Source organism: Asterias rubens, chromosome 20 (assembly GCF_902459465.1).
Source record: "Asterias rubens chromosome 20, eAstRub1.3, whole genome shotgun sequence".
Classification (NCBI taxonomy): Eukaryota; Metazoa; Echinodermata; class Asteroidea; order Forcipulatida; family Asteriidae; genus Asterias; species Asterias rubens.
The window spans coordinates 1,895,013-1,922,840 of record NC_047081.1 but is presented as its reverse complement, the minus strand read 5'-3'; the positions used below and the strand labels follow the sequence as shown (position 1 = coordinate 1,922,840).

Below are 27,828 nucleotides of genomic sequence, written 5' to 3'. Positions count from 1 at the left end.
TTTTACTAAGTATCTGGATCTATTAACTTGCCTATAAATCAGCATTACATTGACAGTCTGACCTTTGACTGAGGACACTGGACAGGAATATTTGGAAAACGATCACAAACGTCCGGTGGAAGCTGTTGGAATGAATTAATGACATTGAAAAAACACAATCTACAAGCCCCCCCCCCCTTTAAAATGGCCTTTAGCGTTATACACTTGGCTGCAAGATGAGCAGTAGTGAATGTTTATTTTGTACGACCAACGGTTTTGGTATAACAAGCACATGTGGGTGACTGGTGTGTTTATTGTCCACATAATCAACCGTGGGTATGTAAAGTGTGCCAGAGAGTAGAGACCTTCCACCTTGCTCTATGGGAACAGGAAGTGTGCTTGGGAAGGCTTATAACCTCTCGCAGAGATCATGCAGAGACTGGTGCCAGCAATTACGCTCTTAATTCACACATTTTTTAATTGTTGGTGGGTGTCAAAGGTTAGTGCACCCCAATGAAAACAGGAGGACCCAATTTTATAGAGTTGCTCAAGTAAACAAATATTACAAATTGTCTGCTGAGCAGAAATAAGCAGGATACCAGTCACAAATTGTACATGTGGCATGGTAGTTTGGCTGGTAACCTTATTCTGGTAAGCATAATTTTGATGTACTTGGCTACCTTTTGTAGTTTTTGTATGTAATTGGGCCCAGATTTAGTTTCATGACTGACTTCATGTTAAGGGTCAAAGACCTTGCTCTATTATGTAACATTTTCAGAAGTTCGCCCTGGTTTAAAACTGGAGCTCTATGTCTCCCCCCCCCCCCCCCACGCCCCTATTTCACTCTTAAGATGACTGGGAAAATGTTGGAAACTGTAAATGACCCAATGCAAGTTTTGTATCATGTATGTACTGTACATCAGGCCTGGAATTAGGCACAGGTCATGTAGGCCATGGCCTCCGTTCCCCCCTGGTCTTGGCCTTGGTGCCCCTTCAAACGTTTCCCATTGACATTAAAATTTTACAATGGAAGTGCCAATTGCCAAAATAAAATAGCCTTGTCCTTTTTGAAGATGAAACTCCAGGGCTGACATGTAGTCAAGGGGCCGATTTAACGAAACTTTACGCAACTGCGTAAGTCCAAGTGCTCCAAGTGGACAAGGCGCAAGTGGACAAGGCGCAAGTGGACTTACGCAGTTGCGTAAAGTTTCGTGAAATCGGCTGCAGGACTTCTAGTCATGGCCTTGTTGTCTTCATCGATTGTCGCGTACATTTATGGTTTCCAAAGCGTGTCTCCCTTTAACCGGAAAAGTGGCATCACCCATGGACTGTGATTGAGAGCCTACGCTTTCTACTGTAAATACACTGTTCAGGATGTGCATCTAGGTGGACTTCAGTACAGTGCGAGACATTCACCATGTACTTCACAAAATGTACAAGAAGATACTTGCACCTGCACAAACAAAAATCCCTGCCCTGACTTCAATGCTATGCCATTTAAAAGCGTGTATATTGTACAGTACGCAGGGGGCCCACTGTACGACACATTTTGTTGTATTTCCTCAGACAGTGCGCATGATGATACAAATAAATAATTCACAAACCATAACAGGAGTGCCTCTTATGTGTAAATGACATCTTATTGTAGTAATTATTATTTGGATCAGCTTGACTACAGACAGTTGGGATCAGCTCGACTAGAGTTGGGATCGGCCCAACTATAGTTGGGATCAGCTCAGCTATAGTTGGGATCGACCCAACTATAGATTGGATCAGCTCTCCTATAATCTGTACTATAGTTTGGATCCACCCAACTATTGTTTGAATCAGCTAAACTATAGTTGGGATTGGCCCAACTATAGATTGGATCAGCACTACTAGGGCCTAGAGTTGGGATCGGCCCAACTATAGTTGGGATCAGCTCCACTATAGTTTGGATCAACCCAACTATTGTTGGGATCAGCTAAACTATAGTTGGAATTGGCCCAACTAGATTGGGTCAGCTCTACTATAGTTTGGATCAGCCTAACTATTGTTGGGATCAGCTCAATCATAGTTGTGAGTAGCTCACTTAAATGGGATATGGGGAGGTATCAATGTATTTGGTTTGTAGTAACACTACAAGTAAGTGATGAGGCTACTGGTTGGTTCCAGGCTCCTCTAAATCTCCTAGTCAAGCTTTTTAACCTGCACCCAAGTTTTTGTTGGATTTTGTCAACTTATTGTGCTTTTATCTGCACTTTGTCTATTTTCTTTCTTCACTTGCACCTTACGGCTGTGACGCCACGCTGCACCCATCCCAGTTTAGCCAAATTTACGTTGCAAAGGGATCACACTACTCAAGACTCATGTGAATAGTTGTTATCAGCTCAACTATAGTTGGGATCAGCTCAAGTGGGATGAGTCTTTATTTTGTGAGGAATATGAGTGTGTTTAACATTCAAGAGAACAATTAAAGGTTTCCTAACTGCCTGTGCGGTGCTGAGTTGCTTGTAAATGAGCTATTTTGAAGAAGTTTATGTCTCCAGGATTGCCTGTAATGTCAAATTATAAAACAGTCGTGTGCGTTGAAGGAGACCCTAACAAAAAGTTATCCTAGAAAGGACAAGCAATGAATATGCAACAATGTGTTTCAAGACGACCGGGTGTGAAAGTTTGATCGGTTTTCTGCCATCCGAAAGTCATCATAGGAAGATTACATTCTGCATGGGAACGGAAAACATGTCCTTGGGGCAATTCCTTTTGTTCTTGGAGAAAAGTACTTTGTTCGCCCCTAAGAAGGGCGTAACCTTACACCTTTTTTTCTGGCACATTGCGAAAGATACCTACAGATAGTGAAAATGAAGCAAATCTTTCATGAACAGTATAAAAATTTAACATCCATTCAGGTATTAATATCAACTGAATCAGAACATTATTTTAGAAAATCTTGTGTACCATTTCCCATCATATATTTTTTTCTGTAAATGGCTAATGAATGGCAAAAAAAAGGATTAAACTTTCACACACAGTTATCTTGAAACATAATCGTCTTAAGGTCGACCACCACTTCTTCACTCATTATGATTCAACCAAAACAAAGACATATCGTTGTCAAAGTCGCACTAGCACCGAGTGTGTTACTACATTTCTATCCGAGTAAAAAACATGGCACTGCGGCTTATTGCTGAGTAATTATTGATGACATGTTTTTAAAGGTTTATTCAAAAATTACCACGTAAGTCTCATCAAAATCAGATACTCGTACAGTTGACTCTACTAGCTAGTCTCATTACTCATCAGAGGTTGCAGGGGGGACTCACCCAAGCAATGGCCGGCCAAGTCACTTAAGTTAAGTTCTAACAAGGAATAAGTACATCAAAACAACGAAACGGGGTAGTAGAAAATGAGATTTGGGACTTCCGAATGTACCCTTTATTTAATAAACAGAACTACAGTTTTCTCTATATCAAGTGTCGACTGTAATAAAGAATCCCATCATTTGATTAGGTCTTTAGGAACAAAATACTACTAGGAGTAGGATAGTATGAATTTTGTGTCAATTTGTTGTCGAAGAATTTAAAAGTAAAAATGCAGAAATATACGTGCGTTCAATTGTAAACGCTCCTAGTGTAAAGAAACTGACTCTTTTAGAACACCACTATATACATGTAACTTTTTTTAAACTCAGATTTTAGACTCGGTAATTGCAGTGTGATCTGTGTTTTGTTGAGTGTGACTGAGAGCATGCAGAAACGAATTCAATTTTCAAAGTTAAAATATTCACAGATAAAATATCACATTTTCGTCTCGAAAAGGGACATAAATTTATTTGTTAAAGAGCACAATATCCTGACCACACTGTGTTCTAAATATTCGTTCACTTACTTCTGAAACTTCTCCTTCTTCGCTCCCAGATAAATCAGAAATTAAATCCTGCTGAAATGGTGCGAGCAACTGCGCCTTTTCTAATCTCTCCAGTGCAGTCACTGGGGCTGGATGGACCTTCGGAGTCTCGCCAATTTTACCATCTTTTCGGATGACTGCAACCTTTTTCTGCCCACCATTCTGCATTTTCTGTTAGTCAACTTACATGAGTACTCTTCTAGAAATTTATAGCGAGACATAAACTGCAAAAGATGGTATATTTGCGGTGTCTTTTGATGGTAACAATTGTAATTAGTACTACACGTCGCCCGCCATACTGGATTTTAGTTGAACATGTCCCGGATGTTACCTTTCATTACATATCAGCGCATGCATGTGGTGTATGGCCTATGCGCAGACCGAATATATTGGCACTAGTCGATACTGTAAATATTCATTATCGATTTATTTTTAATCTGCATGGAAATCGTCTTTTTAATGAACTCTTCTTTTTTTAATAAGCATTCCAGTCTTTTAGCTATTGCTTGAGGTTGATATTTCTTCAGTTCTGATACAACTGTCCCCAAAATTCCTACATTTTACTGGATCAAATAATTCGATAGTATAATTTCAATATCGAGGGGATAAACAGTACCAGCAGATCACTTAGCTACCGGCGGCTGGGGTGGCTATGAAAAAGGCCTTCTGATTGAATAATTTACATTTTTGTGGGAAAGAAGTCTCTTTTATACTCGTCTGTTAGTTCGTGTAATAATCTAGAAAGAAATGCAGTTGAAATGCTATTTCTAAAAAGAAGAAAAAGAAAAAAAAGGTAGCCCCCAGTGAGAGTTGAACTCACGACCCCTGGTTTACAAGACCAGTGCTCTAACCACTGAGCTATGGAGGCTTTCACGTCTACGCAGCAAATTTGTTACAATTTATTTACAAATAATTAAATTCACCACCCTCAACATTCTTCTCGTGTCGTGTAACGTACACAGACACCGACAACCTGCACGAGAGTGTAACACTCGCCCGGCTTCATATTCTAAGGAATAGGCCTACCGAAGTCCAAATCTGATTAAGCGTTTCTGAATACTTTTATGCAGCGCACGCGTTGTCGACTCACGTAAACAACGCCCTCTTTTGGTGGAATTAATTATCATGAAGTTAAAAAGCACATGGTGCATGAGTGGTGTGGTGTGGTTATGTTGCAACAATCGATTTGTGTTATTTTCATTTTGGAATAATGTGTCATTGTTCGTTTTACGGGTGGCCATATTCCCAGTTTGTCCTTGCTCTATGATTGAAGCAAAGCGTACTTTAGTTTATTATTAAGCAAATAGTTTTTATGATAATTTTCGCTGGCCGGCCTCCCAAGAACTGGAATGGAGGTTCTACCTCCATGCATAAACCATGAACTTGGGCAATGACCTCTGTTGCCCTAGTCTTGGCCTCTGTGAACCCCTTCAAAGGATTCCCATAGACTTCAAGATTTACCAACCGCAGTACCCTTTTGAACAGTTAAAAATGCCCTTTTACGCTCAAAGACGACATTGCATGGCAGTATCCTTACCAATGCTTTATGCGCAAACAAAAATTGAGGAACTGCACCAAGAACAAAGATATTTGGTTCAAATCCCTTGTCAAATAATTATTCTCCCCTTGTCAAACTCTACTTTTCACTAGATATTTGATATTTTACCCCCCTCCCCCCACATGGAGGAAGAAAATATATTACAAAATGACTCTCTTCTTTTAACTAGAAGATCTATCTCATTTGTTTGTTATGCTAGTACTCTTTGATACTCAATGTATAAATACCAGACTTAAATTCAACATTATTTTGTCACACATAATTTCAATTAAACAGTGGCTAATAATCAATTGAAAACCACAAGGAAACCACCTGACATGTCAGTCATGAGTTTTGGACTGATCTTCCCCGTGTCATGAGATCTCAGCAAACCCCCGCAAGGGGATCTAAACACCAAGCTGGCAAGAGCCAATCTCTCTCAGACAAACATTGGTTTAACATCCTTGATTAATTGCACAAATCAATACTAAACTCTATTCATTCTGAAATCAGTGGTTAGCTTGCTAGGATTCGAACCCACAACCTAGTGATTGCAAGTCATGCAATATAACCACTGGCCAGAGTCAAGTTTGAGCCCTGGGACCCGCAACAGTACAAACCGAGGTTAAAGAATCTTAGAGGACACTTTGAAAGTTTATGTACCCGTTCTTTCTTTATTGAGTATTTTGGGGATAAAGTGTCACTATCATACAGCAACTTCAGATGAAGAAAAAAAAAAGAGAGAAAGATCTGAAAAAGGGGTGAATCGATGACCAAATAAAAAAACAATGTTATTTACATCAATTAGTAAGTAAATCAACCACAAAATAAAGTACACAAACCATACAATGGTTTTTCAATATTGTTGATGCATTTCAATAGGGGGGGTTTGTTTCCAAGAAAACGGGAATACCTTTTTAACAATATGAATAAATCGGAGCCCTTTTGTAAAAATGTGTTGAATGCAAAATAAATTAATTTATCTAGACATGATTATATTTATTATCATCGATGGAACAAAAAGCCCTCGGGGTCAGGGAGGTCAAGTGTATACATAGCTTTTTCTCTCAAATAACTTCAACAAATGTTGAGAATTAAAAGCAAAGCAAAGACACAATTGTGTTAGACGAGACCGATCAAACAACAATGCATAGATAGTGGACAACGATAACGCAGTGTCCACCACAAGGTGTATTTCTAATTGTAATGCTGAAATGAATACGCCACCTTCCATGGTAGTTAAACAAATTTATGACAAATGTTTTCCACCATTCTGTTTGAGGCAAAATACAACCGTCGATTTCTCAAACCTCTTCCTAACTTAAGACTAATCTTAACCCTGCACTGTAGCATGCAGACCTTAAGATTAATCCTAAGTTGCGACGAGTTATAAGACGAGTCCTAACTCTTTGTGAAATCGACGGCAGTTCTTTAGAACTGCTCTATTGTTTTAATCCTATATAAATCAAGGCATATACAACTAACCTGTGAACCTTTCATTTCAAAAGGTGGTGGCATTTTTGGGATACCTCAAACAGTGGACAGAGAATAATACATTAGTATACACAATCTCTCAGATTGAAATATCTTTGAATCCGTCTCTCTGAAAGCCATATTCCTTTGAAGGGAAATAGTGGAAAACATTTGTCATTATGAACAGTGTTTCTCATTTATAGGTAAGTTTTTATGGTAATTTGTTTATGGGAGCAATTACCAAAGGTATACCCGCCCTATAATAGAGAATTTGAAAACATTTCAAGAGTTTAAGGGACACAAGGTCTGATTTAAAGTGGGTTTTTTTTTTGCAGGGCACACTACTCTCAAGAGTTTTAATTTGTTAAACCTCTGCTAATATTGGCTGGTTCTTTACAGCAATTGCGGGAACCAAAATTAATTTCAGGTTTTTTGTTGCATATTTCCTTGGAGCAAAACAATAATAATTTAAATCCTGAGAATTTTCCAAAGATGGATATATTTTGTATCCTAGTTTAAATATTTCAAAGAGTCGTTCTCGAAGGCCGATAGTTTAGCATTTGAGAAAGACTCTGCTATGGGTTGAGATCTCATGAGACTAACTACTTTCCACATACCTTTTGGTTGGTAAGCAATTTGAAAACAGCTAATTCTTCTTCTAAGTTTTAGCACTTAAGAAGGGATTCCAAAATTATTTAGTTGCCTTTTACTTTTGTGATTTTTCGTAAGGGAAGACACTTTTTGGATCCTCAGTCAAAAGCTTCTCCAAGGTTGTGAATTTGCCACAAAAAAAAAAAAAAAAAAAAAAAAAATCAGCTGTTACAACCTTTGCATGAATTCAAAGTGATTGAGCTTAACTAGCAATAAACATCCCTGGGTCTTAATGACATTTTGTATTTCTAAGACCACAGAAATGTTTGGATTTCTTACGGTTGGATAAGCGACGTAACCACTCCTTTCAGAATTGAATTGAATGGGAGACTTTGCAACGTTAGGTGGCAGCAGGTAAATTACCAGGTAAATTTCCATTGTTTACGTAGTCCTGAGCATGCGCACATTACCAAGAACAATCAATTTTACCTGGTAAGTCTGCTGCCACCAAGCGTCCCAAAAGTCTCCCACTATACTTTGGTTTACTTGGCCTTAATACAAGTGCAATCATCTAGCTGCAATAAACATTTCTTTCTGTTTTGACCCCAAAAATGGCATGCTAGATTATTGCAGTTAAACCCTTCATTTCTTTCCATTTTTCATTGTGACGCATCAAGACTTTTGATCAGAAAAATAGTAATGAATCTTTCCAGAGCTGTCTTGCAAGTGCAGCAAAGGGAGAAATAAAAACAATGCACAAAATATTTAGACCCTTTCTATTTATGAGATTTTGGTTGAATTCTGTTGAAGATTTCACCATCGTGAATGCACATTGCCGTGTCGAAAAATGATGCAACAGAAAATGGAAGAATTCTTTGACTACAAGTTGAGCTGTTATAGTTTCCCTTGTCCTTGGAATTTACCAAGCAAAACAACGACAAATCCGAGACCACAAACATTGTCCGAACATGCCTTAGGACATTAAATCTGTCCAAATGGCAGTCCAAGTTGCTTTGCCAACACTTTTTGAAGAGAGAAAACAAAAAAAAGTAAACAAAACACATCTTGAGTTACTTGAACTTGCTATGCATTCTTGCCGATACAGACGCCGTCTTTTGAGAAGTAACTCGTTGCTTGCGTTATTGCACCATCTTATTTTGGTTTACATGTTCCTGTTCTGCGATTGTTTTTTTGTAATTTTTTTTCTTTTTCTCTAGTTATGGCCAAACCTGACTGGCCATTGATTCCCCCACACGAGGGCGGTAGACTACCTGATGAATTAAACGCACCGGGTCAACGACGGGCTCAGATGTCCATCTCAAACTGGGGCTCTTCTGCATCAGCTGGATAAAAGAAAAAACAAAGTGTTCATCAATATTTGCTCACTCACTCCAACAATTGTAGATCTTTAAATATCAATTTATTTTTCCCTTAAATTTCATATGAACAGAATTTGACTGAAATTATTCACACTAACTGCAGTCCCAGGAGGAAATGCACGACCATGTCCCTGGTCTTGGTTTTGCACCTCTGCCTTCGATCAACTTTAATATTTTCCAATGTAAGTGCCCATTCCCATTTTTATCTTGATTTCTTTTCTACATAGCTCTTTACCATGAGTGGCTTTTAGTGACTGTTTGGGCCAAACTTGCAAACGGAAATAATTTATAAATAAATTTAAAAACAATCAATATTTACCACCAGCTGCTACTTCTTTGTTGTTACTCGGGGCAGCTTGACCGTTAGTCTTGACCCCGGCATCACCTTTGACTGTGACCCCTGGGATGATGGGAAGATTGACCGGAGGTGTCCTGGCCAATGGCGAGTCTCGCAGATTCAGTAGAAACTGACGTTCATAAATTATGCGAGTTCCTGTGGAAAAATGCGAAGAAAAAATATTCAACATTTGCAACATTTTTACTTTGAGCGGCCTTGTTCACCCTCCTTCAATGAGTTTCAACTCATACATGTATTTGAGTTTCAAAATCCAGTTATGATTGCTTCACAAAAGACATAGACCCTACCTAGACCCAAAAACCAAAGCAGTTATAAAAACGAATGGCATTCACAATATAGTTGTATACTACTTCTACCTTAGCAGTGCAGTTGGCTTGCATTATTTGCGCAAAGTTTTTGTTTTTCTCGGGGGGGGGGGAAGTTTTATCACTTTTCATCTAACAGCAATATTTTCTTTATTATTTTAATGGGATAGTTAGTTACAAAGTCTTAATAAATAATAAATAAGCCCTTGGCTTGCCCTTGCAAGTTGCATTTGTAATTATTGCCTAGACTACTTACTAGCACACACAGTGTAGCACTAGCAGACCTGGCTATCTTCATAATTATTAATAATTAAATAAATTGTATATCCCATCATCTATACATTTCAAATTCAAGAAAATTTTAAAAATATAAATTGATATTGTCAAACTCAAAAGTTGATGCTTGCTTTCCCTAATTTGAGGGGATGAAATTGCTTCAGAATCAGCATCTACATACATACATTTATACAACAATATGTGATTTCATCATCATGCCGTGCATTAAACGCTAGAGTACACACTAGACAACCGCCCATAAACCTCCACACACCGACTGTTCAAAATGGGCAATCCACAACGTGCACGCGTGATACACAGACAATATCAAAACATACACACAACAGCACAGCCACAACAAATTTGCCATTTTTAAAAGCACTATTTACGTTTCTTGCGTCAACAGAAAACTGACAGTTTTAACAAGACCTCATAAGAAATGTATTTGTTTCATTGCTAAAGCATGTTCTAGTGTATAAATAAGTAAAAGAAAACGGGGAGGTGCATGACTTTGTTTTGGGGTTTTGTTTGTTTTTAATTTTACCTCCGGGGGTCGTTCCAAAGACCGTGCCGCCTGGCGTTGTGCTGTAATCAGCGGGCATTTGGTTGGGGTCCGCCACCAACACTTTCCTCGTGGGAATTTCCTTCGTTCCGCTCATCTGGCGCGACGGTGCTGGGCCTGACATCGCTCCTGGGTTATTGAAGTGGCTTTTACAGCTTACAAAATTGGCAAACTACATTTATTTTGGGCTTAACCAGGGCAAAATTTGCTATGACGATGTTACGTTTTGTAGCCAGGCCCGCGTCACGAGTGGAAAGCAAGGGGAATCAGGCTATGGAGAGGTCAGAGTTGAATATCGTGACGTACCATGTTTTCCAAGGTGTGTCATAAATATTCATGAGCAAAAGATCACCGTTATAATGTTGCGGTTTGTTTACAAAAATAACCCCATGGACAAACTGTTGACATGATGAACATCGCAACGAAGGGTTAATTTCAGTCAGATGATGTTTATGCAGATAATTGTTGTTGTGTTCAAATTGTCCAAAGTTCACTTCAATAAATTTAATGGTCAATGGTAGTAGCCCTCTTAGCGTACGCCTAAAAAAGAGGGGCATTGTGTCAGAAAGGGCGGGGGGGGTGGGGGGGGGGAGGAGGAGATTGAGTGGTTGGACTTGCTTATGTTTGTACCTCTCAAATTTTGAACTTTTTGTTAAATCTCATATCCCTTTACTAGAGTGCGAAACAGGGGGGAGCGGTCACCAGAATAACAAACTATATACAAACAAACTTTTTTACAATTCCTATATTTGTTTCTTTATTTATCTGGAATTACTTTAGTTCTTAAAAGTTACATTTACAAGAATTTTGTTTAATCTATACATCACAATTACTTCCTTACCCCCCCCCCCCCCCCCCCCCCCCCCGAAGAAAAAAGAAACAAAATGAAACATTAAAAACATTCATAATAGCCACACTATATCTATTTAACCCAAATTTAAACAACTGTACATAAAATGTTTCCCAGTTATAAATAATTAACTTTAAACCAGAAACAACGAAATCCAAGCAACACGCAAGTTATCATTTTATAAACATGTGTGAACCAAATTTTGTTTTGCTGTAAAATTCAAAATGTCGCAAAAAATTACACACATAATTACATGTATTTGGGTTTAATTAACCAGGAATATGCAAACTACCTTAAAGGTGCACTCGTGCGCCTTAACTATTTCAATGACTAGCTAGCAAGAACAGTTAACTTGTCATTTCACTAGTGCATCGGCTTTTTTCTTGTCCATACTTTATATAAAGGGAAAGTATACCTTTGGTTTATAGAACTGTTTGATTGTTTTTAATCCTATATAAATGTAGATACATACAATAAAACTAGTGTGTTAACATTTCATTTCAAAAGGTTGTCATGTATTTGAGATAACGCCGAAAATCAGGAGTGGCTATAGCCATGTGAAAAGAATAATCCATATTTGAAATACAAAACCTCAGGGTACAATACGTTTCTCAGAGTGAGTTAAATGTTTTTGAACCCCCTTCCCCTAAAACCACATTCTTTTCAAGGGATTTATGTTTTTTTATAGATATACATTACTAACAGCTGCAATGCCTCTTAATAAGGAAGTTTTTATGGTCATTAATACTTGTAGTAATTATCAATGGTATACCATCTCTTTATATCTAACTCGCAAATGGCTTATTGTTTATACAGTTAGTTGTAGAATAGGTCAAAGTTCAGAATCACCAATGCACCAACTTGTTTTCCCCCAGCGAAACATCAACATGACAGAACCTTTAGGCAAGATAAATCACAACCACACAGTTGTTGCATTTTCTCTCAGTATATTTAGCCACAAAGTAAAGTCTGTCCCGAGCCAATATGGCTATAAATCAAACTGGTGTTTTTTATCCGGTTTCCTTTGCATTAAACGAGTGAGAATAGTTCTTTTCCCCCTGGACAGGATGCCAGTCCATCCCAGCTTACTCTCCTTTTGTACTCCTGGGTGGAGAGGAGAGAAGCAACTATGATAAAATGCCTTGCTTAAAGGACACAAATGTCATGATTGATCAGGCCAAGATGTGAACCCTGTAAATTACACCACCCTAGACGCTCAACCACAACACCCTCTATTTGGCAGCAAGATTATATTTAAACATTGAGAAACTGTCCTTTAAACTGCATGTTAATCTATATAAAAGGTTTGTTAAATTGCTCCATACTTGAAATTGGTGATGAAAATATAACAGGGCGAACTAACCGTGCAAATTCAAAAACATGAACTCTGAATGACACAAGCACAACAGTTGCTGGGATGCGGGACTCTTGGAACACTAGGTGGCAGCAGACTAACCAGGTAATCCATTGCTTTCGGTAATTTGCGCATTCACAAATTTACGCCAACAATAGAAAATTTAACTGGTAAGTCTGCTGCCACCAAGCATTCCAAAGTTTCCAATTGTATGTAAAGTCAGCGTCGCTACCATTGGCAGTGCGACGTATCGATACCTCTCGTCACTAATACCTGTTAGGGATGTGCTGAAAAATACGCTTAGTAAACGCTTGTAAAGGTATTTTGATGCAATTCGGTTTCAAATGAGTGATTCAGACTGGTGCCTTCAAAACAGTTGTTCCTATAATACATGATTGGAAGTCAGGGATACATTCATTTAATCTAAAAAATCAAATATTTAAAACACAACTAAAATGTACACAAAATATGATTTTAAAACCCCATAATTAGTGATTTGTTTCTTTACAAATATACATGTCAAAAATACTGACGAAAACCCAATTTCTGTTAACACACAAGTTGTAAAAACACAAACTCAATATAAGAGAAAGTTCATTTCTGTGTCGGATATTATGACAAGGCAATCTAAACTGTCTATACTATCATTAATTGTTAAAATTGTTGTCCAATAGTAGTGGAAGTTTATTCTGTGTTTTTTTTTGTGGTTGTTAAAAAACATTGAATTGTCAACTTTAAAACAAGGGTCTATTTTTAAACTTGTGAACGGGGTGAAGAGTTTTCCTGTGATATGTACCACGGCTTAAGCACATAGAGCTGCAGGCTTTTTTAGCTAAGCGTAACAAAATTGTGCTTACCAGAATGAAGTGACCAGCTAAAATACCATACCGCATGCACCATCTATGATGGGTATCCTGGTTATTATTGCTTAGCAGAAAAACATTCAAGCTATAATTTCTGCTTGAGCAGCTGTACGAAATTTGCCCAAGGTGGCATTTTTCAAGGCCTGATATTTGAGGCAAGGTCAGGCAAGGTCTTTACTTGAAGTGACCTCTACTGAAGGTCAAATTGCTGTGCCCTGCAAAGACTGAGGCAGCTGGCCTGGAACTTCATCGATGAGAGGGCAAGGCCATTCTCATTTTGCAAAGGGCACTTTTCACCGCTTGAAAAAACATTAAGTCTATATGGGAAACTTTTGAAGGATCACCAAGGTCAAGACCTGGGCCCAATTTCATTGCTCTGCTTACCGTAAGCACAGATTGGCGCTTAGCATGGAATTCTGTGCTTACGGCAAGCGAACTTCACAGGCTAGCGCGAATTTGAGCTTCTGTGCGTGCGTACTGAAGGTTACTAGGCATTCTACGCTTACAAGGCTAGCGCAGAAATTTGATGCTTGCACGTAAGCGGGGAATATGAGCCATGAAATTGGGCCCTGGGCGACCCTTCCATTGCAGAACAGCGTAACTAAAAAATCTAACTCTTAAAAATCCAGATTAAAACTATTAACAATTTTTAAAACTCATTAAAATTACACATTGCATCATCGAGTACATACAGATTAAATCAAATGAAAACAAAATTAAGAAAAATAAAAATTCATTCACCATAAAATGTTTTCTGTGCACCATGAATTACCATAATATCGCTTCAAATTAAAATTAAATTACTTCATTGTAGATATGTTGTCCAATTGTTCATACATTACTTGATCAACCTGATTTTCAATACTAACAAAACGACGATTTTTGTATAAACTCTCCCGGCAAGTTAAATTTGATAAAATTCCGCTTGCATTTTTTTTTAGACCACCAAAAAATGTTCATTCAAAATCTGCAATATTACCAATGATTTAAAAATAACACCAAAACCTGAAGAAATGCAGGCGTTGAAAGTTTGAAAAGTAAAACTTGCCATATTTGAGTAAATTTGCATACAAGTCCCGCCAACATAATTTTTTCCGCAGTGCAATATTTGAAAGTTGAGATTATTACCAATAGTCAAATCACGACTCCTTAAAAATATTGTTTATTATTTATGACAAGTTATGTACAATGAACGGTGAACTCGTTAAAATTATCAACATTCACTTTAAGCCAATTTACAAAAATAGAAGTTCCCTCCGGTAGAAAGATAATTTGCGACACACAGTATTTGAAACAAGCACACCACAGAGCACCCACTCTTGACAAACAGGCTTATTTCCCCCCTTTTGAGCCACATAGAACAGTCCATGGCTTCAAGAATTTTGCAAATGTGGGTTGAGCCATTTTGCTAAGAGGTTGGCTTCACTCTTCCCTCGATAGATATGGTTTCACCCAAACAGCAAATGGCGTCTTCCAAAACTTGTATCAATACACTACAAGATGGACTTTTTCATTTTGATTAAGGGTAAACAAATATTTCTCCTTTTGCCTCTCTGATGCATTCACTGCCGAAGGATATAAACAAAGTTCAGCTTTGTGCACGCAGATACATGTACATACACACCCCCTTCAACTGAAGTCAAATGATCCACATGACTGCCTAGGTGTTTAATTGAAGAGGAACATACCATTTTAATTAAAGGTGATCCAGTACCTCTATAATCTTTGATATGGATTTACTGCCCGTGTTGCCAGCTGCATTCTGTATGGAGTAAGAATAAAAAGAAGAACAAGTTTTAAAATACTACTAATAAAAACACAACGCTCTGTGCTCTAATCAGGAACGTCCTGCCAAAATTCAAAATTTTATTTAGAAGATTTGAAATTTTCATCAAGGATAAAGCACATTAATTTATTTTATCCCTACATGTTAGGCAAAACAGTGACAATCCTTTAATAGGCTAGATCTAGAGAAGTAGTCCCAGCCGACATTCTACCTTATGCCAAGGAAGTGGTAATAAAGTAAGACAATTCAATTCAGAACTGAGAAAGTTCTTTTCAGAACTGAGAAGTCTCTCAAAAATCCAAAAATCAACTACGCAGTAGTAGAAAATATAGCAAGACACTTCTCCCATGACCAAACTCTAACCGGCAAGTAGACACACACACACATGGTGTTACCACAAACCAAATATATATTGCAGTGCATATTCCCATCATGCGTCACTAAATCCTGAACAATAGTTCGTCAAAGCTTATTAGCCCAAGCCAAAATGGTCTTGGATGAAATTGGTTGGGGGTGAGTGACGTTTTCAAATTAACCATGAATCTCAGCTTACGGTGAGCTCAATGAAGGAGAGAAACTTCTGAAGCATCTGGACCATACAGGAGAACTCGCCCTCAGGAAGGAAGCTACGAACTCTAGTCACGTTCATCTGGGGGAAAAGAACATCAAATCAATTTAATCATTTAACAAACATTTCTTAGAGCAAAGCAAATAAACTTTTTCGAGAACCTTGTTCAAGACTACCTAGAGGACAAAGGTTACCAGCCAAAGTCATATTTGTAACTGGTTCACTGTTTATTTGTCCTTCCTTGGCAAAAAGTTGGAGGAGTTTAAACTCGAGCAGTTATTTGTTCCAAAAATCATGAAATATATTCTCTCTTATTATGAATTTCTCATTTGGATTTGTACGGTGTGTCTGCTTTCAATAGACCGATCCATTAGGCTCCGCCCACGGTGCACGTGTGAGCAAGAACATGTGAGCCTCTCCAATGCCAATCTGCAAAACTCTGTCAAGCATACCCCACCAAGTTTGACTTTATTTGTTGGACTTTTGGTGTGCAACCAGGGGTGTGATTGGTCAATATGCACTGGGGCGGAGCATAATGCATCGGTCTATTGCCAGATAGAAGAAGTGAAGGCTTCGACTCACATGATTGTTTTTGACGAGGCAACCGATGAGAAGCGCTGTGTAGGACGCTACGATGCTGTCCTCCATGTGCTTGCCTGCTGTATGCAGAACTGTAAAGGAGATAAGAAAAGGTGAATATCATCTTAGTAGGAATTCAAGTTTGCTCCAAAATGACACAGTACTTTTAAAAGAACCAGACCTTTCAAAAACAATTATTGTTTATTCTGCCATTTCTTAGAAACAGACATACAATGTATTTGCACTAACAACAACATTTTAAAGTGTGGGGGGGGAGGTGGCCTATATCTAGTTTGCCAGGATTATTTAAAAGTTACCCTGTCATTTTTCCTAAGTGTTAATAACTTGATGGCTCCACAAATAAAGATATTGACACCATAGGGAGACCGCCAACATAGGGCTAGATGGACAGCTCATTTAATAGAGCACAAGCATGTTAATCCGTAGGTCATTGATTAAAGTCCTGCTCTAATCAACAGGCATGCAACTGCCCGTTGAAAAAAAAAAGGTAAATTTTCAAAGGCACAACGCAAGTGCGGAGCGAGGCAGCCATAACGCCACGGGACATGATACCCACAATGGTACCCTAGAAAATATTGAGTTTTACTATGCTCTTAGGTGCATTGAGAGCATGTACTAGGCTTATTTTACATGATTGTAGTTGTACACTGTTGTTGCCAGGCATATTTTAGGCTAAAAAAAAAACCGTTTAAAAACGTGTTTTGAAGTTGTTTTGACGTTGTAGTTTTGACGTTGTAGGATATGGGAACATTGGGTATAACACATAAAAGGACCCTACCACGTACCTTTACTGACGGACCGTTTGATTTCTTCCTCGGTGAGCTCGTTGCTGCCTCCAGTGCCTGACGTCTCAATCTCTACCCACTCCAGGCCCGCCTGGGCCTCGCTAAGATCTTCCTCGTCGTCGTCTGGCTGCTCCTCGCCGGGTTCCGGTTCCCGTTCGGCGCGAGATGCTGCTCGATAGCGTTGCATAAATAACTGCCGAGATGAACAATTGATAAATCGATACATATAACACGTCAACAAGCAAAGAGTAATACATACATCCATATAGGGCATTTATATAGCGCCACTACGTCAAGAACACAGCGCATAAGATAGGATACAGAGAATGTTTGATACACTTCTTAAATGTTCGAAGAGAGTCTAGTAATTTCAGTGCAACAAGGTGCGTTCACACTCATATGGTTCTAGAAACACCAAAATAAAGTATAACCTTCAAAGATGGTTCAAACGTTCACATCTCACACCTTTGATTCAAGGAATAATTGAGAAAGACACAACCAGAATGTTTTAATAGATATTCAAATCCTACCCGAGTAGGGAAAAAAAACGAGTATACAGTGCTAACACACATCAGTGTTAGGGTAAAACCAACAATTAATTACCTTAATGTTGTTTCATTGTAAATGGTTGATCACATTAACAAAAACACTGTCAGCTCTACCAATCGTTTATAACGCCTATTAAATTTAACTTTGAAGTTTATTTTATTACCTGAGTGAGAGCTTCCAGTGAGCAGACTTCCCCAACGGTGGTGAATTTCTTACTGTCATCAGCTTGGACATCGTAGGAATAGTTTGTCTTTGTGTTAGTGAGAATCTTAGCATTGCCCGGACAGTGTTCCACAAGGTTGATCAAGACTCCCAGACTCTGTGGACAAGGTAAGAGAATTTCCAATTCATAAAGCCACAAAAACTTGCTAAGCACAGATCAATATTGCTTTAGCAGGAACAGAGTACCGGCCCACATTTTTTAAAGTTAAGCTTGGGCATTGTAGGAGCAATGTAGCTAATGTATCGGTGACATTTTACAGTATACTTCCAAATTAGCTGAGATGGTTTAAGGAATATGGTTAGCAGCGAAAGATTGCATGAGTTCCATCTCCGCTCAACTCTGTCCATGAATGGGAGCCATTCCACAGAAAAAAACAACGCTAGCAAAATTGTTGCCCATGGAAGCCCAATTGATAATATTTCTTCAAGTTGGAATCATCAAAGCCCAATTTCATATTTCTGCTTACCATAAGCAAAGAATCAGCGCCTACAGACACAGGGAATTCCCGCTTACGTCAAGCGTGTTTCACAGGTTACCAGTGGAATTTCTGCTTGTGTGCGTACATGGTCAAAATTACTAGGCTTTCTTCGCTGACACAGCTTGCGTAGAACTTGAAAGTAAGCAGAGCCATGAATTCCGGCCGAGAAACTTAAACTAAGAAAGGTCAACGATCATGGCTATTACCAGTATGGGAGGTTAAAGATCATGACTTACCAATACAAGGAGGTCAAAGCGTTGGTCGTGGGCGATATGTTGAGCTACTTGGAGTACACAGATGAGGATATTGCTGATCAGACCTGACTGCTCCCCGACTTTCATACTTCCCCATTCTGGTCAAAGTTCAAAGTTCAAAGTTCAAAGTTCAAGTTAATTTTTTGAGGAATGATTTAAAACACAATTTGACTTGGACTCAACAGTTACACGTTGAGTTGGTGTTTAATGAACTAATTGCTGTAAAGCGCATCAAGACTTCTGTGTGATGCGCTATTGTAAGAAGTGTACTGTTATTACTATCATAAGAAGAGATTTGTGCCCAGAATAGACTCTACTTTTTGAAACTCGGTTTTACTTGGGAAAACTTCATGGCATAATAAGAGATGAACCCGGTTTTTGTTTACCGTTGTCGTGGGTAATGTTTAGGAGGACTCTCAACAACGCCAGAAGGCACAATCTCATTTTCCCGCCGGGCGTCTTCTCCTTGCCAATCCGGACTGTCCTCTCTTGTTCACTGAATCTCTCAACTCGCTGGCAACACAAAGGTACCATGCTGTAAGTAAAAGAAGACAAAACAAATTTGTAAGTGCTAGGAAATTGGCCCAATGACCAGGGATGGATTTCAAAAAGAGTTAAGACAAGTTTTATCTCGAGTTAGGATGAGTTACTCACATAGCCTTAAGTTTTTTATATCTCCTAGGGCTAGACCTAAGTTAGGACTAGTCCTAAGTTCTTAGTGAAATCAACCCCACGGCACTATTGTAAAAAAACATTGATACATTATTTGAAAATGGGAGATATAGGAGCTAGTTATTATTATCACACACACAGTAGGACTCCCCATAATGTCGAGACTAAACAATATCTCCACAATCTCCCTGCAGGAAGTCTAGGTTCTTTTGTTCGAAACAGTAGGTAATGCGATCAAATGTTACTCACCATGCGAAGGCCTTGACTAAGCTGCAGTCGTTGAGCTCCAGGAGGTATTGCTGGTTCTCTGTGTTTAAGAAAGTGACGTTCTCCAAGACTCGTAAACATCCACTCAATCTCTCAATTAGGTCTAGGTTAGGGGTGTCTGCTCCAGGCTCCAGAGCAGCGAGTTTCTCATGAACTCCGATGACTTCAGTAAGGGAGGGGAAGGAAATATTAGTGTGGGGGTAATAATAATAATTAATAATTCATTCCCGCACAATATCACAATACAAAGACCTCAAAACCTTCCAAAATGCTCCAAAGGAGAGTTTTGCCAATTTTCCCTTGTTCGGACTCTTTGTATCAGGGTAATGATACAATGAGTAGGAGGGTTAATCAATGAGAATGTTACCTGTGTCTGCTATATGGTCCAGTCCACCAACTAGACGAAGTTCTTCTTTGAACCACTCTCCGGCACGTCTTGAAGTTAACGATAATAAAGATTCCATGGCCAGATATTCACTCTGCAAGATCCAAAACACACAAGTGCAACAATTTTACAAAGTGAAACTTTTTGGTAATCGTGGTCCGCTGCCCAAATCAAAACATCTGAGGACCGTTCAGAATTCACTCCCAGTGGTCCAGCTGAGTAGACTTATATTAGAGAGCACCGCTGTTTCATTTGACAAGTGAAAAGGTTTACAAACTGTTGAAATGACAAGCTAACTGGTCATGCTGGCCAGTCACTAAAAAGCAGTGTTTTAACCAAGTCATTTTTGCTCAAGTCAAGTCAAGTCAAGTCACAAGTAATTTTTCCCCTAGCCAAGTCAAATCGCAATTCAATGAAATTGGCAACTGAAGTCTAAGTCAGCGACTCAAGTCAACAAAATTGCTAAAAAGGTCAGGGGCAAACCCTGCACTCAGGTGGGCCAAACATTTTGGCCATGACTGCGGACCACCACCTCAAGGCAGATGGGTTCTAAAACTCAAGTTAGGATTTAAGTCTCTTACCGATAATCCATCCAAGTCAAGATCCTTCGCCATGCTGCACGTATTCGGGACTTCTTCCAGCACGCTGCGCATCTTCTCCTTCGTCCGGTCGTAGTCCTGCCGCTGCGTTTCGCTCCACTCGTCCGACGCAATCTCTGACTCGACGCTGAGCAGTCTTATGAGGAGGTCCAGACTGTCTCGATCCAGGTCCATGTTAAGGCGATCTCGGCTGAGCATGTACATCAGTCCAGCTGTGCAAAAGGCTAAGCTCTGCAAAAATGACAAGTCGAGAGAAATAACAGCCAAGCATGTAACTGTAGTTCATCAAGAGGTCCGACTGGTTAGTTCAGTTTTAGAAAGCGTTCCTATTTAATATCAAATATGGCCACAGGAAGAGGCTGGTGGACTAGTAAAACAACACGCTACATGTACACGGCCCTGCTGGCTAGTCTACCAAAAAGATAAAACACAAACAAACTTTGGTCGGAGCACAGTTTCAAAATAAAAGTTGGTGATCAAGAACAAAGGCTCATCCGATTGAAACTTATTTATTTACGGATTGGACGGAGTCCATTTTTGATTTAAATAAACTATTATCATGTCTGTTGAGTTGATTTTGTTTTGTTTTAACAAGAGCAGGACTTGGACCTGTGATCTCTAGATTACTGTGTCGTGCTCCACCAACTGAGCTATGTAGCCCTAATGTTGGCATTCTACCTATTTTGTTATTATATCTGTCGGGGCGCCATTCAGAAGCCATCCAACCTGTAAGCACCGTGTAACCAGGAATCACAACTCAGTTTAACGTTACAACCTGGGAAGTGGCAGCCAAGGGATCACCTTATGGGGGATGCAACTTGTCATTTCAAATATCAAAACATAAACCACCAGGCAAACGTTATGTCGTTACGATTGATATTTACCGGGTAGTGATCTGCATCCCTGAGGGCAGCAAACAGCTTGCTGATGGTGCCGTGGGCTCGTAGATGTAGCCGGAATGCTGGAACAGCGCATTTCTCCACCAAACTGATAGTGCTGATGGAACAAAACGGGGAAAGTATAAAACACTAACACGACAGACCCGTTGCATGTGATCGTACAAACTCAAACAGTGCCCACAGTGAAGTCAAGGACGACCTTTGATGTAACGAGCATGTTACAAGGGCCCAATGCTCTAAGCCTGAACAAACAAAAACTACCAAGAACAGAAAAGTATTGCTTAACAGAAACAGATTGCCCGCCAAAAATGACATTAAGTTTACATTGTTATGACTGGTACCCCACTCAATTTTTGCTTAGCAAAGAAATTTTTCAATCCTTTTTTTCTGCCCCAACAGCTTTATTAAGTTGTTTGTTCTTAGTGTTGATGGCATGTATAATGGACAGGAGCTGGCCAAAATCCATCAAAATGGTCCAAACGATTGAATTTTGAATAGAGCCATTACTGACCTCATGCTAAGACTAGGTGGTTTGGGGCTACAGTACCAAATCCATCACTTTAGGCCAAACGAAGCAATGAATTCTGGAGAATTTGGGGGGGCGGTACAGATGTATACATACCTGAGACAACGTGTAGACGTAGATGCGATCGGCTCTAAACCATCACGTAGGTATTCAATATCATCGGAATATTGTTGGCTCTCGCCGGATTCCTGGCACTGTGTAGCTTGCTTGACGTGCTGGACGACTGTGTACAACTATAAATGACGTACAATCGGAAATCAATTTGCAACTTGTCAACCCTCCTACTATGTGGCCATTCAATCTGTTGTTGTTTTGAATGATTGATAGATGCACTGTGCCAGCCTGCATTATGATATGGTGAATGCATTTACACAGTACACAGTCAACCCCTCCTACTGTCTGACCACTCAGTCTCACCCGACATGGAGTGGGTTTGAGGACTGGTTTTGAGAAGTAGGTTTGAGGAATGTATTTGAGGAATGGATTGAGGAATGGGTTAAAGGAATGGGTTTAGAAATGGGTTTAGGAATGGGTTTAAGTGGGTTTGGGTTTGAGCAATTGGTTTAAGGAATGGGTTAGAGTGGGCTTGGGTTTGAGGAATGGGTTTTATTAATGGGTTTAAGTGGGTTTGGGATTGAGGAATGGGTTTAAGGAATGGGTTAGAGTGGGCTTGGATTTGAGGAATGGGTTTTAGGAATGGGTTTAAGTGGGTTTGAGGAATGGGTTTAAGGAATGGGTTTAAGTGGGCTAAGGTTTGAGGAATGGGTTAAAGTCGGCTTGGGTTTGAAGAATGGGTTTAAGGAATTGGCTCTCCATCAGCGTCACTTACCCCTTTCTCCTGCTTGTCACATTTCAAAGAGGTCACAATGGAATGGTTGACCTTCGTAGGGTAGGTGACCTGCCGGGTCAGCCCCTTCGCCCCCTGCTTGATCCCAAATCTGGCACCCTGACTGCCGTAACCACTCGTTGATGCACGATTCGCGGGATCTGACTGGTGTTTTCGCAGCGAAGGCTGAGCTTTTCCAGGCTGGTTTTCCACACTTGCATTTTTCTGTAAAAAAAAAAGAAAATGGTTAAAGGCAAAGTATACAATTTTTTTTTTTAATCGTTTCAGATATTGCGGAAAAATTTGGAGCGTTTTTGTCCTTGCAGGAAGATTAATCCCCGATAGGAACACACAATGTGAGAAATATTACTGACAGTAACACTTCTTTGATTCAAATATTGGGGCATAGAGACTGGTCTTTTTGAATTACTTCAAAGTGAAATGTTTTTCAAAATGAACTTGGTTCACCCCTAGTGATCCTGTTTCGAATGGCTGCATATTGTGCCACAGCATCTTATAAACCATTACATGGTGTCAAATAAAGGACGAAGGTCTCACACTTCATACTGAACTTGTATTATCGAATATCGCGATACTAATTTGGATATGATTTCGATATCGGATCGATTTGGTTTTAATCGAAATATCGCTATATATCGCAATCGATATCGCAATCGCAATCGCAATAACGCGATGTATTTCCTAGCTGAGACATCTTACACCCCATAGGTTTGGAGTAAAACCAGCAGAATAGGTCATTAGAACACCTCTCTTATGCTATGACTGTCTCTTCTACAACTTTCACTGGGAGTTTAAAGACGGATGATGTCAAACTTAATCAATCGCGATTATATCGAATATCACGATATATTGTCGGCGATATATCGTGAATAAAATAAATCGATATCGCCCAAGCTTACTTCATACCTTGCCTGGGCTGATATTTCAGAGAGGCAATGAAGGCGATTGTCTCCACGCCCCCTCATCAATGCCTTCCTGCCTTTGAAATGCCCCTTTGAAATTTACAATTTCCCTTTACCAAAGACAAAATGCCTTGGTGCCCTTGCCCTTGTAAAAACAAAGCACACAGGCCTGCCTGGCAGAAACAAATTACTGAGCGCTTTGATAGGCTGGTCGGGTGTGACAAACACTTGTTTTCATGGTGTACCTACCTGAGCGTCTTCTGGACTCGTTGGTGCATTCCATGAGCGTGCATTGTAACGAGCTTTAGCTGGAGACTACAAAATGGAACAAGCGATAAAATATTAACGAAATTGTGAAATCAAAAATGGCTGAATAATTATGATTTATTTTCTTCAGGCTTTGAGTTTCTAAGGGCCATTGCCTTTAATGCTCTGGTATTGTTGTTGCCCCTTCACAAAATGTTTTTATTTTCTTTCAACCACAACCCGTCAAAATCCAACTTTAAGTAAAAAGCACCTTCACCGCTTGATGTTAAATTCATAATAACACAGAACACAAACATACAAAAACAATTTTTGCTAACCAAGAACCATAAGTATAAACAATTTAACATCTGGACTTTGATAAAATTCAAAGCTGCCATTATCTTGTAATCAGGGAGATTTTGTGCATCAATCAGCAAGACAATTAGAACTGCATCCAACAAAATGGGGACACAATTGAAAGATTGGTTTATTTTCAGGTAATTTTCTGCACAATCAGGGAGAGTTGTCAGATCCTGCCATCTGTGGACATCACCATAGTGTTAGCAAGAGGGGTGTCTGAGTGTCTTTTGGACATGATGTTCTTTATTTTGGCACCCTGTTTTATCTGTCATTTATGTACTGTGAACAATTTAGACACCCAGTTTTTAAATTTCTAGCAAATTTGGACACCCTTTTACCAAATCCTTTTACCTTGGATATAATCATTACCTTTTTTGGGCTGTTGAAAATTTTCTTAACTGCCGGATTTTTGTCTCTCCCCTTGGTGGGATTTAGAACGGGCCGCTCCTCCTCCTCGTCTTCCTCTTCACCGCTGTCCGTGAAGTCAAATTCATCTTTAGAAGAGTTTGTGACTGACGGAGCTTTCTGGTTGCCGGGTTTTGGTGCGCCACCGGTCAGATCTAAGTTGAAGGATTGACTCTGAGGGGTGAAACTGTTCAAGGTGTTGGAGAGAGTCTGGGATCTAGACTGCTGGGGGTTGTCTCCATCCGAGAGCAGCAGAACATTGTCTTCGTCGCTGGAGGCAACGTGCGAGGTTATTGAATTAAGGATATCCCCTGAGGAAAGATCGCTCGAGTGTCCCGTGCTGTTCAGACTATAGAGGGCGCTGCTCGCTTCCGAGGAATTACTGACCTGAGAGAGGTAGTCCACAGAGTTTGTTGAGGCAGGCTTGGTGTGCGGCCTGATCCCCATGCTATTCAAGGCAGCGGATGGCAGCGTTCTAATTGCATCGTGGGGTTTAGGGAGAGTTCCAGTTTGTCTCTGAGCAGGCGTCGAGTCGTTATTGCCCAGTTTCTTTGCGAAACGCAGGATGGAAGATTGCTTCTTTGTTCGATCAACCGCTCCTGCCGCCGTCGTAGACTTCGTCGACCCGGATGATCTGGTTTGAATCTTACTCTCCGCCAGTGCCTGGGCGCTGCTTGCCCTCGTTTGACGGAGAGCGGGCTGCGTGTCCATTCCAGTGAATTTGTTTTGCGCTGCCATCGGAACGGCACGAGTGTCATTTCTCTTGATCGGTGACCGAGAAGCATCATCGTCGCTACTGAAACTAAAGGGGTCGTCACTTCCGCTATCCAAACGCCTCCTCTTCGGGCTGCTCAACGGGTCCGTTTGCTCCGAGTTGTTCCTGGAAGTCCGCACTGTCTGTACTCCGGCAGAGTTTCCCGCCATCTGTTTCCCAACTGCGTTATGGGCCTTCATCGGGGATGCTTTATTGGGTGATGCTTTTGAAGGGGAGGATCTGGTCGAGGGTCGTCGTCGAGTGTTAGAGTCAGTCAAGAGTTCATCGAATTGCTGATTGGAAATCAAGCCTGCACGAAGTGTACGGCTGTATGTTTTTGTACCATACCTGGGCATAGTGGTTTATAACGCACTCTTAAAGAAGTCTCTTGTGCAAACTGGGAGAGAGAACTTAGTAAGATGTTTGCTTTCTGCAATTCTGCACGACAAAAAGGTAAATAATGAAAAGAGTTGTTAAAGTCAGGTTAGCTCAGTGGTTTCCCTCAGTGGTTTCCCTCAGTGGTTTCCCTCAGTGGTTTCCCTCAGCGGTTTCCCTCCGTGGATTCTAATTATCTATTGACAAAATCTCATTTGGAATTTTAAAAAAAAAAAAAAAAAAGAGGGGTAGCTTAACAAATTATTGGTTTTTATTGGCCTAATCAATTAGAATTATAACTTATTAATTTAAACATAAAGGAACCATAAATTAAACAGTAAAAGTAAAATGTATTTTTTGAGACAAATGTTCGGGAGACAGATAATCCCACATGACTTAGCCAACAACAAGCAAGAAAGAGATGTGTTAACATCAAATAATGTCTTTCAATTAAAAAAGCAGAAAAACAAATTACCATTTTGGCCTTTTTTTATATTTTGAATTAATGTTCAAAACTATGTTTTTTTTTATGATGTGTCATAATTTGTTGGACAAGATGGATTAAATAATTTGCTGATGATTGCAGGCCTCAAAATTAAATTACCCATCAATCATTGCCCTTGGCACCCACACATCAATTCATTCACTGTCGTGGTGGTGCTCGGTGCTTGTTCTGTGGTGGTGCCCTTTGCAAGGTTCCAATCAATATATTTGTATACAAAATAATTTTGAATTGTCCTCACCGGGCTCATCTGATTCTGAGAACTAGAGTTGAAATTAGAATAGAAATAAGCGCCAGAGAATGTGTGACTGTGCTGTGAAAGTGTGAGTGTGACTAGTGAGTGAGGCCTGCTGGTCTGTTGATGATGTAATGGATGAACAAAATGTTTAAATTCGCCTTTCTGGTGACAGTTTGTCAGGGTATTTATATTGCTACGGTCAGGTGGTCCATGGTCCACGGAGGGAGGATCCGACGCACTCGGACTACGGTCGGACGGTTTAAAACTCGCACCGTTGAGTGTGGACGAGATCCCTCGCAAGTTTTCCAACAACAATTGCAGTTAAATATACAAATAATTGCACTGTTTCACACGAAATACTAAATCAGGCTCATCTAACAAAGTCCCCTGGAAAAAGTGACTTCAAAAAATGCTTACCTCAGGTTGCAACTACAACATGCAACTCGAAATATACGGAAAAGTTTAACTTCCTTTGTACAAAAAAACATCGGCCGCGATCAACATGCAATCTTCGCCATTTTGAATGAGTTCCATCGAGAACGCATGCGCCGATCTGTTGACGTGGGCACAAAATGACCAACAGAGGGCGCCCTCATTTCTTGACCACGAGAGACGTGTAGCCTGAACATCCTGCGTCCGATCACACTATACGAGGCTACGAGTGACGTAACTTTTCACTAAAGTTCAAATAATGGGCTGATAGGATAACAGTTTCTAGGACTTGGCCAGTGCTTACATATAACAAAACAATAAGCACAAAGCGATTGCGTAGCGTAGAGGAGCTGCTGGACCCTCCTCGTGGTGCGCCAGTGTGCTCCTTAAAGATTAAGTCACGAAATACCGTCAAGGACCCACTTCCCGAGAATGATGGAGGACTTTCTTCTCATAGCCGAAGACACCAACCACTCGAAAGTGATTCTGAGGGATTAAACGATTTCCTTAATCCGTTCTGAGGGTCAGGGATTACGGCTGATTTAAGCTCACCATTTCATTGAAGTTATTAGTGTAGCAGGTCTTTTTGGTGTATCATTGGAGATTATTTATATTTACTGACCGTTGCTAAGCTAAAATTGGGGCCGGGTTTATTCATGCCACAAGTGATCCTCCCCCTTCTACCTCAATCCCAAGTCATTGAGCCCCCCCCCCCCCCCCCCACCACAATCTCAGGGTTGTTGAAACCACCAGTTATTTTCAGA

At 39.9% G+C, this 27,828-nt stretch overlaps 3 protein-coding genes and 1 non-coding gene across 5 annotated transcripts in view; all 4 read right to left on the bottom strand.

Moving 5' to 3' along the window:
- Positions 1–4,167, bottom strand: part of LOC117303746 (ankyrin repeat domain-containing protein 17-like) — a 29,475-nt gene extending 25,308 nt beyond the window's left edge. For both annotated transcript variants that reach the window (XM_033788066.1, XM_033788067.1), the window contains exon 1: positions 3,847–4,167. In XM_033788066.1, the coding sequence (XP_033643957.1) occupies positions 3,847–4,032 (186 nt within the window). In that variant the 5' untranslated portion in view covers positions 4,033–4,167. The remainder of the gene's footprint in view (positions 1–3,846) is intronic.
- Positions 4,168–4,659: 492 nt separating this feature from the next.
- Positions 4,660–4,732, bottom strand: Trnat-ugu. Its single transcript has one exon. It is a non-coding gene; the product is annotated as a tRNA-Thr (tRNA).
- Positions 4,733–8,023: 3,291 nt separating this feature from the next.
- On the bottom strand, positions 8,024–10,601 carry LOC117304078 (eukaryotic translation initiation factor 4E-binding protein 2-like). The gene is made up of 3 exons (XM_033788572.1): positions 10,328–10,601; positions 9,164–9,337; positions 8,024–8,808 (listed from the first exon to the last, which is right to left on the bottom strand). The coding sequence occupies exons 1-3, from the start codon at positions 10,467–10,469 to the stop codon at positions 8,771–8,773; spliced, it is 354 nt and encodes a 117-aa protein (XP_033644463.1). The 5' UTR covers positions 10,470–10,601; the 3' UTR covers positions 8,024–8,770.
- Positions 10,602–13,920: 3,319 nt separating this feature from the next.
- LOC117303752 (wings apart-like protein homolog) lies at positions 13,921–27,140 on the bottom strand. The gene is made up of 16 exons (XM_033788078.1): positions 27,050–27,140; positions 24,728–25,955; positions 24,002–24,067; positions 22,833–23,054; positions 22,100–22,236; positions 21,463–21,574; positions 20,561–20,809; positions 19,962–20,073; positions 19,577–19,757; positions 19,042–19,190; positions 18,638–18,753; positions 17,864–18,019; positions 17,152–17,344; positions 16,349–16,437; positions 15,752–15,847; positions 13,921–15,174 (listed from the first exon to the last, which is right to left on the bottom strand). The coding sequence occupies exons 2-16, from the start codon at positions 25,871–25,873 to the stop codon at positions 15,109–15,111; spliced, it is 3,090 nt and encodes a 1,029-aa protein (XP_033643969.1). The 5' UTR covers positions 25,874–25,955; positions 27,050–27,140; the 3' UTR covers positions 13,921–15,108.
- Positions 27,141–27,828: the final 688 nt, after the last annotated feature.

Bases quoted from the DNA above. Each gene is read 5' to 3' on its own strand.
- LOC117303752 (XM_033788078.1), bottom strand. From the start codon at position 25,873: ATGCCCAGGTATGGTACAAAAACATACAGCCGTACACTTCGTGCAGGC. The intron at 20,810-21,462 runs GTAAATATCAAT...TCATTTTTGCAG, and splicing joins GGGATGCAGATCACTACCCG to AGCTTAGCCTTTTGCACAGC. The intron at 15,175-15,751 runs GTAAGCTGAGAT...TACTCCATACAG, and splicing joins TCTCCTTCATTGAGCTCACC to AATGCAGCTGGCAACACGGG.
- LOC117304078 (XM_033788572.1), bottom strand. From the start codon at position 10,469: ATGTCAGGCCCAGCACCGTCGCGCCAGATGAGCGGAACGAAGGAAATT. The intron at 9,338-10,327 runs GTAAAATTAAAA...ATTTTTCCACAG, and splicing joins CTTTGGAACGACCCCCGGAG to GAACTCGCATAATTTATGAA. The intron at 8,809-9,163 runs GTAAATATTGAT...TCTTTTATCCAG, and splicing joins CAAAGAAGTAGCAGCTGGTG to CTGATGCAGAAGAGCCCCAG.